This window comes from Rhinolophus hipposideros (assembly GCF_964194185.1).
Source record: "Rhinolophus hipposideros genome assembly, chromosome: 3".
NCBI lineage: Eukaryota > Metazoa > Chordata > Mammalia > Chiroptera > Rhinolophidae > Rhinolophus > Rhinolophus hipposideros.
Window position 1 is genome coordinate 45,881,760 of NC_138049.1, and position 13,408 is coordinate 45,895,167.

Here is a 13,408-nt window from a genome sequence, read left to right on the forward strand (position 1 = left end):
CCCATTTAGCAACCGTCAAAATGTTTTATATATCTATGAGTTTGTTTCTGTTCTTTTTTGTGTATTCTGTTCTTTAGATTTGACATACAAGCGAAATCACATTGGAGCTGTCTTTCTGTCTGACACTCCACTCAGCACAGTACCTTCCAGGTCCATCCATGCTGCCATAGATGGCAAGAACCCATTCCCTTCCCTGGCCGAGCAATTTTCCATTGTATATATATATGACCTCCTTTTCCATTGACGGACACACAGGCTGCCTCCACATCTTGGCCATTGTAAAATGCTGAAATGAACATATGGATACATAGGTCCTCTCGAAGTAGCATTTTGGGTTTCCTTAGATAAATACCCACAAGTGAGATTACTGGGTCCATCTTTGTCTCTTGTTATAGTCTTTGTTTTAAAGTGTATTTTGTCTGGTATAAGTATTGTTACCCAAGCTTTTTGTTTGTCTGTTTTTTAATTTTCATTTTTATGAAATAACTTTTTCCATTCCTTTACTTTCCATCTGTGTGTGTCTTTCAATCTGCAGTGAGTCTCTTGATTACTATTGGTATGCCAGTAGGTGGGATTGACCCTCAGGCTGATTGGCTGTGGGTTTGGCCATGTCCACAGCTTACAGGCTGCTGTGGGGGAGCTTACTCCACTTAGTGGGATTTGCCCCACCAGGCTCTGGTGCCTGTTGAGACTGCCCTTTGTGTGAGCTGCTTGCAGCGCTAATTGGGTGCTGCTGTGTTGTGGTCTGAAGCCAATCTCCAAGTATGGTGGTTCTGGTGCCTATTGGGAGGGGCTCTGGTGCAGGCCCAGGTCATCCACTGTCTGAGACTGGCCAGGAACTACCTGGTAATAGCTATAAAACTATCCGCAGTTATTTGCTGCCTGTGCTAAAGTTGGAAGCACGGAGGATACCTCGCAAACCAAGGTCGGCTACCACCAGTACCAGGCCTGGGGTAGCTCCACAAAAAGCCAGGACACCTGGAGGCCAGCTACTTCAAGTTTTAGCCCCTGATAAAGCCTCGTGCTGTATTCAAGTTGGGTGAGGCAGGGCCTCAGGGAGTTACTAGAGTGGAAAGAGTTGTGGTTACCAGGTTAATGTAGACTCTGGTTTGGTGCCAGTGCTGAGCCTGGAGAGACTCAGCAAGTCTCGGAGTACACTGAGGCCAGTTGCCGCTCACCTGGGGCCCGTTGACTCCGTTAGTTTTCCAATAAAAAGTGCAATGTGGGGGGTGGGGGTTGGCTGCATGAGAAAGTGCATCCAGCATTAGGGGAGTTGGGTAGGGCAGGTTCCCAGTGAGTCAGGAGGGCGGAGCTGCAGAGCTCACCAGGCCAATCAGATTCAGATTTCACCTGTGGGGAAGGGCTCAACACAGCAAAGATGGCACCTGCCTGCCAGCTGCACGAGAGAAGGAGCCCACACAGGGAAAATGGTGACTGTCCTCCAGCCCTGCCCTGTAGCCACACACCTCAGTCTGCCCCCCACACGCTTCTGAGGCCCCCTGAGCCACCATCCCTCTGCTGGAGCCCAAGGTGAGTGCCTGCGAGTGAGAGAGTCTGTGTGGGCTGTTTAATATCTGGGTTTCCTGCAGCCTTCCATCCCACCCAGATGGTCTGAATCCCCAGTTTTTCACAGCCAGATGTTGTGGGGGCTTCTCTTTCTGTCACCAGTACTCTGGGCTGGGGAGGCCGGTGTGGGGTTGGGGTCTCTTGCTGCTCTGGGGGGAACCAATGCGGCCGAGGTATTCCTTCGCAGTTCTCAATTGCTACATGGAGGTTTGGGGTTAGCCAGTTCCATGTCTCCACCCATCCCACCAGTCTTGACGTGGCTTCTTTATATTATAAAACTTCTGCTGGTACTCCAGGTTGATTGTTCTAAAATTTTGTTATAATTTTAATGTGTTTACGAAATGAAGTAGGCAGAGTGTTTATCTACTCCGCCATCTTGGACCTCTCTCCCCAAATCTTAAACTTACCATATTTGCTTTATCCTTTTCCCTCTAAATATACATTTTTTTCTGAACCATTTAATTGCAGATATGATGCCACTCTACCTCAAATACTGAATATGTATTTCTTAAACCCAACACATTCCCTTATGTAATCAAGGTCAAGTAATCAGGATGAGGGCATTAAATGAACATAGGTACATTTCTGAAATCTACAGACCTTATTCAGATTTTGCCGATTTTCCCGATAACATGCTTTACAACAAAAGAAAATCCAGGATCAAGTGTTGCAATATACATATGTATAATATGTACTGTATTTTCCTGTGTATAATGTGACCTTTTTTTGTCCAAATTTGTGAGGGAAAAGTAAGGATGCGTATTACACATGGGTGGTACTAATCCTGTTTCCTTGAAAGTCTGGGCCAAAATTGTGGGTGCGCATTATACACGGAGTGCATTATACACGGCAAAAATATGATATATTCATTAGAAGCAAGTTACTAGATTTTGCCCATATTCAGAGGGGAATTAGGCTTCAGTGTTGAAGGTAAAAGATTTTGTGGATATATTTTTAAAACATCACCATTCATCCTCTGAGTACAAATTGTTTACATTTTTATCACATGCAAAATTTGTATGTATATGTTTAAAATTTTAACTGTCATAAGCTATTTTAGGTAAAAATCACACTAAGTGTCACTATGAAGACACTTTTTTTCTGTGAATCTATATGTGTACTATTTGTTTTAAGCCCTCTTAAATCCTTAGAAGAGAGTTTATGTTATATCTGCCTAACTTAGAGAAATATTCTGTGAATCTATATGTGTGCTATTTGCCAACTGAGATTTTAAATGAGTTTTCTTTTTTTCAGAAAAATAGACTGAAAATAGTTATTTTCTGATCACTGTTAATAAGGTATCATGCTTCAGGCTTGAAGCAAGGACTAAGTTTTTTAATTGGCTACGTTTAATAATACATTAATACATAATACCTCAAAGAGCCACCTTTCCTCTCTAGGTCCTTGACCACCATCCTCTCCCAGCTGTCCTTCCATCTTTCCACATCTTTAGCAATGGCTTTCTAGCTCTTCACTGTTTTTCTCCTCTCCAAGCTATCCTTACATAGTGACTCAAAACTCGGGGCTGTTTCCCTCATTCCAGCAAACTTGAAGCTATAGATCCTGTGTCAGCACTCATGGGTTCTTTCTGGGCGGGGTTCTATGCAGAGGTTGGGGGAAATGTCCTCTGACACTTGGTCTCCACCACAGCCCTACTCAAGCCAGAGTCTCACCAGTTCTCTTAGAATTGGTCCTCAAGGCTCTGGCCCTCGCCCTCTAATGGAGAAAGTTCTAACCAGTGTGAGGAGCCAGCTGGGGAACAGACACAGCACCATCCCCTCCTCCCTCCACCGTCCACCCTCCTTGGCCTATACACAGATTTTCCAAAAGCAATCTGGTCTGCAGAGAAACATCTGGGCCTTCACAGAGATAATCACATCCCTTCTCACCGCAAAGCCCTCTTAAATCCTTAGAAGAGAGTTTATGTTATTTCTGCCTAACTTAGAGAAATATTTGGATGATCTTCCCAGAATAAAGGTACAAGCTGTTAAAATGTTAGTAAAGGAGTGCTAAAATGTCTACTTTTGGCAAGACAGAAAGTGGTTAGAAATTTTACATGACAAAAAAGAATTTTTTTCTCCATTTCTACTCATTAGGTTCCCAAAAGAGTTATGGTCTAAGTTTCAGCCAGCAAATTCCAGGTGTACATAGGTTCCAGGGTGATATTTTTTTCTGCTGTACCCCCCATTCTATCCCTGCTGGGCTGCACCCCTTTCCTGCTCTGACCTCTCACTCCAAGATCTGTGCCTCTTTCCTGCAGTCCCCTCTGCCCAGTGATTCTGTCAAGGGACTCCATCCTCCGTACCAGAGCTCAGCAGGGACCTGCCTTACCCCTGCACTTCCATCAGAATCCCCACCTCCCCATTTAATGCTGCCCTGGAGTTCATCCTGGGCAGGGGATGGGAGGTGGGGTGCAGGAATTTCCTCTAGTCCCAAGAGAAGGCAGGGGAAGAGGGGATTCCCCTTTGCTCCTGGGAGGTGGTGTGTGTGTGTAAAGAAGTGCTTAATGGAACTCCTGGTGAGTTAAAGGAAGGGCCCTGAAGAAAAAACATTCCCCCATGTTTATGGGTCAGGCTGATGTGGTCCAGCAGAGAGTTGGCTTTTAGACTTGGTGAAAATGGACACTCTTGGGTTTTAGGATAATGACCAGAGGACATTGGGCTGGGGGTTATAAGTACAGCTTCTTGAGTCCTCCCATCCCCCATTTCCTCATGGGTAGTTGGGGCAATGGTATTCTCCATGTCCAGGATGAGGTCTTGCTCAGTTGCAGGAGTTCCTAAGAGCAAAGTCACCAAGCTTCTCATACCCCTGACCATGTCACTCAAAACCTCCAGAATAACTACTTAGTATGGTCATAAAAGCAGCCTTGTAGGTTGCCTGGTCATCTAATTTAACATCCAGCTTCCAGGTACAGTTTCCTCCAACACTTCGGTGCCATCCTGATGCATTGCCCATGGGATATACAATAATGACTGGGCATCACCTTGTGGTCATAACAATAGCATGAGGATGACTGGTCCCTAGGCACATTCAGTAAGTTACCTCCTGGAGTATGAGGCGTGGGAAAGACCCAGCATAGCAGTCCTGGTGGGGCCTTCCAACAACCCATCTACTGTGATAATTTAAGAAGTTTCCAGGTAAAGCGTGGACTTTCATCAGTAGCTCAACCAGCAGGGTACCCTTAAAATGGAAAAGGACATTTGCGTTTATTGAATTCTTACATAATCATCATAAAAACGCTGTGCGCTCAGCATTCTTATCCTTAGGTTATAGTTGAGGAAACAAGTTTAGTGAGTTTAAGAAATTTGCTCCAATTCCAAGGCTGGTAAATTCCCTTATTTTTCTGAATTAGGAGAAGAATTCTAAGTTCTAATTAGGATGGTGGGAACACAGAACATAATGTTTAAATATTAACACATGGAATCTACAATGTATTATAAAAGCAAAACAGAGATAATGTTCAAATAATGGTCAATTTCAAGTGGTTTTTAAAAATTCAAATGTCAATCTTAGAGGTTATAAAACTAATTAAATGTAAGTGACGTATGGCTTACAGTGGCTTTCTAGCTCTTGTGGTGGGCATACTCACATATATGAGATAGCGGGTCTTGCAGTTTACAGTCGCATAACAAACCCCTAAACCTTTTTTTTCCTTATGAAACACCTCATTGAGCAACTCTACAACGTGTGATGTCCTATGGCAGACTTTTTGTCGATGTTGTCTCATTTCATTTTCACAGTGAGCCTCTAAAGTCAGTATTTTTATGTCCAAATTATGGACGGAGGATTAGTTTAGAGGAGCTGAGTACATTGACCAAGGTGACACGACTGGTAAAGGGCAGAGCCCTCCTCAACTCTTTTTGAAAGTTTTTATTCCCATTAGCAACTTGACAGATTATGAACGCACTGCAGTATGTTGGTCACTATTGCCACAAAATTCCAATTTACTCTTCTTTCTATGACAGTGTCCAAACAAGCAGACAACAAACACTTTACATAGTTATTTCTCTTCTACTAACTTCTATGAATTATTTTACTTCGAAAACAAACAAGGCAGGAGCTCCAGCCTCATTCGCTCTCGTTGAATGACTTTTAGCTGCACCAAAAGTAGTCCACTGGCTTTATCGGTTCTCTGTGTGGGTGTTGGCTAGATTCTATTCTTTGGTTTCCTTGTTTCAGGTAAACAACATACTGTCTTTTGTGATTTTTCACAATAACAAGCAACGTTAGATAGAGTAAAGGCATCTGCACTTAGAACTTCTGCTATTTGGAGCACTGTTGCTGGAAGCACCACCTAGTGTTTAATAGTACGTGCACTACCTACTGGTGTGAACTGAGAGGGAAAGGTAGGCTTTGGGCTTTTGAAGCCTAGCACTGGTTGGCACAGGACAGGTTCCCAGCAAATGTGTGTTGAATAACAAATGCATCTAGTCCAGAGGTATCAAACTGTTCTTGTTTTGTGGAGATACTTCAGAGGCAGAGTGCTGGGGTTGGTGGGGGTGCAGAGACTAAGAAGATGGAGCCCTGCTCAGCTCCCCTCACCAGCTTACCCGTCAGCCAGATGAGGGAGAAGTTGGAAAGCCACTGATACAATCCAATGCTGTCATTTTACAGACTAGGAAACTGAGCTGAGGGGTCAGGGTCTGTGATGCAGTAGAGGACCAAAGGATCGCTTCCATTCTTATCAGCTTGCAGCATTTGCTAGAAATGGGAACCAGAAGACAGCTGACTTCCCGCTGATCCTCATACAATTTTCAACTAAACTCTAACCAGGAAGCAGGAGGGGAAAATTCGAATCACTTCAAAGAATTCCTCCTTGCTAAGTTAAAATCAACATCAAACCATGCCGTCACTTATTCTCAGACACCTCTTATGTATGCTTTGGAAGTTTCTGTCTTTTCTTATGCTTTCTTTCAGCATTAAACCTCTCTTTATTTTTCCTTGAAGGCAGATGGTGCTCAGAACTGCTGGCATGACTGCCTCCTCTCTCTCTCGGGCAGATAGTGTATAAGCACTCTGGTAGTACAGAAGCACATTTCTGGTATCAGCCCTGCTCAGATTCTCCTTGGAACACGCTTGAATTGCAGCAGTTAGAGAGAGAGGGTGCTAATGTGGTGCCATTCTGTGTTGGTCAGGGTTCTCCAGAGAAACAAAACCAATAGGATGAATATATATCAATATCTCTGTATCTCTATCTAACTCTATGTATATCTATATAGAGAGTATATACCATATATAGACATATATGAGTAGATATGGTATATAATAAATATACTATGTATTATATTTATTATATACGAATATGGATGTAATAACTATGATATATGCTAATATATATATTATAAAATGAGGAATTCACATGATTATGGGTGCTGACAAGTCCCAAGATCTGCAGGGTGAATCAGCAAGGTGGAGACCCAGCAGAGCCAATGGCAGCCTCGTGACCCAGGAAGAGCCAATGTTTCAGCTTGAGTCTGAAGGCAGGAAAAAGTCAGTGTCTTAGTTCAATGGCAGTCTAGCAGCAGGAGAGTCACTCTTTTTGCTCTATTCAGGCCTTCAGCTGTTGGATGAGGCGCACCCACATTTGGGAGAGCGATCTGCTTTACTCAGTCAACCAATTTAAATGCTAATCTCATCCAGACACCCTTACAGAAATAGAATAATATTTGGCCAAATATCTGGGCACCACGTGGCCAGTCCAGTCAACACATAAAATTAACCATCGCACATCCAAACCAGTATTTCATATTGTCTTCAGTATTGGCTAGGGTTTCCAGGCGGGAATTCCCGCCTGTTCTCAGGAATTTTTTCGCTTTCCTGTTCCTGAATCCCAAGAAAAGTTGGTCGGAAAATGGGCTCCTTGAACCCAGGTGATTTGTAGTATCGGCCATCACTTTGTGGAAACAATTCATCGTGGAGAACAGAAAACAGTTTATATCCCGGGATTTGGGAATGGGAAAGTGAAAAAAATTCCTGAGAATGGGTGGGAATTCCTGCCTGGAAATCCTAGAATTAGCCAACATGATCAAGTGCACTAGGTATTGGGCAATGAGCTGGGTCATAGGGGTAGTAAAAAGGATAAGACATAATCTTCCTTGAGAAATTTATAATTTATTGATATTAGTCCCCTAGAATGTATTATGCTTCATATCTTTTGAAGTACTATCATGCCCATTATTTTATTGGAACTTCACAGCCATCCTCTGAGGCAGGCAAGGGAGGTGTCCTCCTCATGACACCGAAGGGGAAACAGGGTCAGAGAAGTGAGGTGAGTTGGCCAACACCTCAAAGCTAACGTGAGGCAGAACTGGGACTTCGACCCCTGCTTTCTGATTCTACATTACCTCTCATTTGGGACTGACTTCATTCTGCCAAGTATTTACACGCCCATCTCCCAGCTCCTCTGTCAGCGCTAGATGAAGGGCGCCGTGCTTCACACATTTTTGGTCTCTCTTAGCAGTGCCTTGCACCCAGCCATTCAACCTGCATCTGCTGAACAGAGCTGCTGATAGTCTCGTTCTCATAGTACACCTCCTATATTCTACAAACGACCTATGAGTAAGATTATAGGGCCTGGGGGTAATTGTTTAATGGGTACAGAGGTTTGGTTTTGCCAGATGTAAAAAGTCTAGAGATGGATGGTGGTGTTGCCTGCACGGCAATATGAATGAATTAAATGTAACGGCATTGAACTGCATGCTTTAAAACGGTAAATTTTGTGTTATGTATATTTTACTACAATTAGAAAGAAAGATTACAGGGCCTGGATAAGCCATCTCTTTTCATTATTGATATACTTTGTCCAAAAAATCCTTACCAATCACAACTGTCATTTAGTCCATCGGCTGCAAATATTTTGTGTCACTCTCATGCTAACTTCCCTTGATAGACAGACGGGGGAGAAGCACGTGACCCCTGTCCCAACCATCTAGTTGGGAGACCAGACTAATACAAAGGAACATGCTAGAGCTAACAAAATGAGGCAAAATTCCAAGGCAGTACATTTATGTGTTAAGTAAATAATGGCATAAACAAGAAGTGCTTGGAAATTTAAAATACCAGATTAACTTGGTGTTTATTAGGCATCTAAATGACATAAGAACTCTACTAAACATAAAAAGGACAAGGTATATAATTTCCCTTGTTCTGAATTTTTGAAGTAGGTTTTTTATTTAGGTTCAACTTTAGGAGTTCCCAGTTTCCAAGGATGTGAAGCAGTTGATGGCTAGAATTGGACATGCTTAGGTCCTGGAAGCTCTTAACGTGTTTGTTTTCATGTTCCTGTGCATCTCTTCTTATAAGGGGTTGAACGGGAAGTGGCTAAGGCTCAACTCCCGGTCTCTCATTCTCCCCAGAGTGAAAGAAAGTGGGGGCGTGTTACTCACCCGGCGAATAGAAGACCTGTGGGAGCTTCACTCATCCTTCGACATCGTGGTCAACTGTTCAGGCCTTGGAAGCAGGCAACTTGCGGGAGACTTGAAGATTTTCCCCGTGAGGGGCCAACTGCTCAAAGTCCAGGCTCCCTGGGTGAAGCATTTTATCAGAGACGGGAGTGGACTGACGTATGTTTACCCTGGTGTATCCAATGTAACCCTGGGTGGAAGTAGGCAAAAAGGAGACTGGAATCTGGTCCCAGATGCAGAAATTAGCAGAGATATTCTTTCCCGATGCTGTGCTCTAGAGCCTTCCCTCTATGGAGCTTGCGACATAAAGGAGATAGTGGGCTTGAGGCCCGTTAGGGCAGGTATTCGTCTGCAAAAGGAGATCCTAGCCCAGGATGGCCGGAGACTGACTGTGGTCCACCACTACGGCCACGGGAGTGGGGGCTTCTCTATGCATTGGGGTACTGCTCTTGAGGCCGCCAGGCTGTTGAGCGAGTGTGTCCAAGACCTGGGGACCCCCATTCCCACGTCAAAGCTATAAATGACATGACATGACATGACAGCAAATGGCCCTGGAGACTATTGATTGAACTATGATTTCTTTTCAAAATTAGAAATGATCCAAAATGTATTAGTAGATTTAGGACTAGTACTAATCCAATCTAGTACTAACCGGATACCAGGCTTACGTCTGGTACTAATGACATGGGGCACAAAGCTCTATTGTTGTTAAAAATAAAGATCTCGTTAAGAGACAAGATTTCTTTAGATCTGGTATCCAAGGATCTATGCTAATTTACATGGATACCGAAAGCTGTAGGGATTTTGACATTTTTGGCTCATAAATCCACAGGAGGAGGTAATGTATGGAAATCACTGAACTCACTGTCAGTTGCAGAGCTGCCCATGATGCTCGAAGGTTGTAGTCAAGTGAACATTATAATACCTCTAAATAAAATTACGCAGTGATCACACAACACAGTCTTATTCCATTTAATGGATGATAAAGCATGATTCCTGCTAGAAGAATTCCTGGTAAAAGACAGGGATGAAGTTGCCCATTGGATGTGGTATCAACTCAATAGCTGTCTGGAGTCAATCACGCAAGCGTTGCTCTTTCCATCACCGCAGGTGATTGAGAGCTGGCTTCTTGTATGCTGACTTTGCCTGTGCATTTTTGAAGACTGAATAGTATGTGCAGCCAAAAAGCTAATTTGCTAATTAAGATGGAACAATCATTCTGAATGAAATATAGCCAGAGTTTTATGCAAGTTGTTAAAAAGTACTGGGGAGAAGGGGAATGTGTCTCATGGTAAAATGAGTTTGGGAATTGCTGAGTTAACTAAATCTAACCTGGTTTCTTGACTTGGGCCTACTCAGAGCCTTGATCCATTCATGTGTCCTGTAAATCCTCTGGAGGGTTTTAGCTTGAGTGGATGATAAAGGAGGTGCTATTCATTGAGATGAGGAAACTTGGGAGAAATAGCAGTACTTCTAATTTTAATTTTTGAGGAAGATGGCTTATGTTTAGTGTTAAGTTCTATTTTGGGTATCCTGGGGGAGATGTAGGATTGGCAATGAGAATGTGGGAAAGAGAAAGCCCCCAGCACAACTTTATTTTTACTGTTTCATTCATTTTGAGCTTTTGAATATGATTTTGTTTGAAGAGAAAATTCTGCTGGGAGGGTGGGGGGGGGGGAGGAGGGAGGAAGGAAGAGAGAGAACATTCAAGTGTGGGTTCTTCTCTATAGATTTCCACCAGGGGGTGGTATTGTATCGAACTCAGATAAATTGGTAAATTCGAAAATTTAGAAATGACTAGAAATAAAAACTGGATACCAGAGTGAGTATAAGATTCTTTTGAGGTTTTGGAGTTTATATGCCCCAAATGCCTATTGTTTTGAATTCTGTTTTAAGTACTTGAGAAATGCACAAATGTACAAGATAGACTGAAAACACACACACACACACACACACACACACTCATCACACGAATCTGTACGAAATAATATGTCATAATAAAATAGCATTTTAAAGAGGGAAATAAATTTCTTAATGGTAAAAAATAAAACTGAAGAACGCTGCTGAGAGCAGATAGGGTTTTAGTCGTTTGTATGGTGGTTTGAAGTGTACTCCTTTGTTGCCCTGGTTTCGATCCTGCAGCATTTTCGTGTCATGTTGGCAGGCTCATACTCTATGACCATTGTCTATTTGCTACTGTAGTTTACTTTCACTCTGCATTTTATATTTCTAAAGCCCAATATTACAAGACAGATTGGAGGCTTCTTGGAAAAGTGGTCATGGCTGCATGCCCTATTTCACTTTCACTAATTGCTAAGTATTTGTTTCCAAGAGTCCCTGAAAGGTTTTGGTCAGTATCTGCCAACCCAGGCTGCACATTAGAATTACCTGGGAAATTTTGAAAAAATACTGATGTCCAGCCTGCTGTATTAAATTAGAATCTTTAGGGGTGGGTAGGGCCCTCACATCAGCATTTGTTCAAAATTGCCCACAGGCTTCTAACTGACCGCTGGGGTTGAGAGGCACTGAGCACTGTTCCCTCTCTCCTCACAGGGCTCCATTATGACCTAGCCTTCCCTTCCCTCCTCACCATCTTGGGGGATTGTCTTGGGGATGTACTCACATAAGCAGGTGTGTCCGTAGGCACTTCTGGTCAAGGTGAGCAATAGGAATTAGCTGTCTCCCAAAAGGGCTCTCTAGAAATGCTGAGAATCATGTTGCTGGCTGTAGGTCAGTTGCCTGAAGACAGTGGCCAGACGACATATAAAAATAGAACTCTGACCCACAGGCTGCAGCAACTAGCTTAGGAAACCAACCCATTTTTATAATAACCAGCTCCGGGAGCCAGCTCTCTATGGGTCAGATTTGCAGGAAGCCAGGTTGCTATCTCTAGTAACAATCCAGAAAGCTAAACAATCATTTCTGAAACAATTGGTCCCAAATGGCCAGGACTTGATTAATAACTGACAGCTCCCCTAATTTTTGTCCCATTTCTAACTTAGGACCAACCAGAGAAAGCTAAATATGCCCCGCTGACCAATTACACAGGATGTGGACACCCCACTTCTAGTCAGCCTGCCTACAGCTTTCCCAGGTGGACAGCGTCCTGCAGGCACACCTGAAGCCTTCCCTCTTTTCACTGTAAAGCTTCTCACTCCTCTGCCTGTGTTGGAATGACAGTGGCTGAATCCCTTGCTATAGCAAGCTCTGAATGAATAGCCATTGTGTTTCTTATTTGGCTGGTCTTTTTTTTTTAATTGCCACAAAGATTTCCTGTCAATATAAATTGAGGTCTTTGGTGATCTGTACTAAGGCCTGAGAATGAACGACTTTGCTGTTTGTTTGTTTTCCCCCGTTTTCTATTACAGACCATTTACAAGTTTTTTTCTGAACATGGAGAACAACTAATTTCTTTTGAAACCCCTGTGTTTGATACAATATCTACTATTTGTGGCTGAGCTCAGACCTGCTGCACCCATGACCCAGAGCAATGCAGCAGCTTTGAGGGCACCGTGTTGCAGGCCTGTTGCTTCTTCAGCAGACAGAGGTTATGTACATACTTTTAAGATTTATTCGCTTAGAAAGAAAACAAAAGAAGTTAAACAGAAAAGGCCATAGCCCAGGAGGACACGATTGGATAGAAGCTAGGCTGTATCTTAAAATAATATATATTCTTCCTTTTATTGAATAGATGTATTCAAACCAATTGATATTTGAACCAATTTTTCAAAACCCATTAAAAGCTTTTAGAGAAAAGGAGAGAAATGATGGTGGGACCTGTGTCCTCTGGGAGTTGTAGTTCTGGGAAACCTGTTTCAGGACTTTCAAAACATGTCATCTATTTGAAATGAATGTAGCACTTCATTTTTTCTTCATAGCATAGTATTTTTTTCTTGATTCCTCTCATTTTTCTTCTTGGGGGTGTGAACGATGTAGACACCTTCAAAACCTGTTTCCTCTGGTATCATTCACTCAGGAGAAACCGACGGAGATGTTCGCATGGTGTTTTACTTCTTGAAAAATCTTAGCAGTTTGCCACAGGCGCGGGGGCTTTATTATCCTTAGTGACTTTGCTGCTTATAAATCACAGCCCTCAGCAGCCAAAGGAAATGAGTTAACCAGATCCCTGAAAAAATATAACCAATGTTTCTTCAATTATTAGCAGAACAATTGACTTCTATCTGCTCAGGGCACCTGCCCACCTGGTCTGCAGCCACGTTATCTGCAATTCCATTCCCAGAGCCTGTTTCCCATGAATTGTTGGTTTTACACTGGTGCATGTTCTGTGATACCAGCCCACCCCCCAAATTTCCATGCATCCTGATAGTTCTCCTCCATACAAACCAAGTGGTCTGGCAGTGGGACTCAGCAAGTGTGCTGAATACTTCAAATGGTTTGCCGACTCTGCCTAGGTGTCCTTTCCTGGGAACTCTGTTCAG

The 13,408-nt window shown here is 43.0% G+C and overlaps 1 protein-coding gene across 5 annotated transcripts in view; it reads left to right on the forward strand.

Annotated features, from left to right (window-relative positions):
- The window catches only part of DDO (D-aspartate oxidase), a 66,923-nt gene extending 55,886 nt beyond the window's left edge, over positions 1–11,037 (forward strand). For all 5 annotated transcript variants that reach the window (XM_081044565.1, XM_081044564.1, XM_081044567.1 and 2 more), the window contains one exon: positions 8,922–11,037. In XM_081044565.1, the coding sequence (XP_080900691.1) occupies positions 8,922–9,489 (568 nt within the window). In that variant the 3' untranslated portion in view covers positions 9,490–11,037. The remainder of the gene's footprint in view (positions 1–8,921) is intronic.
- The last annotated feature ends 2,371 nt before the right edge of the window (positions 11,038–13,408 follow it).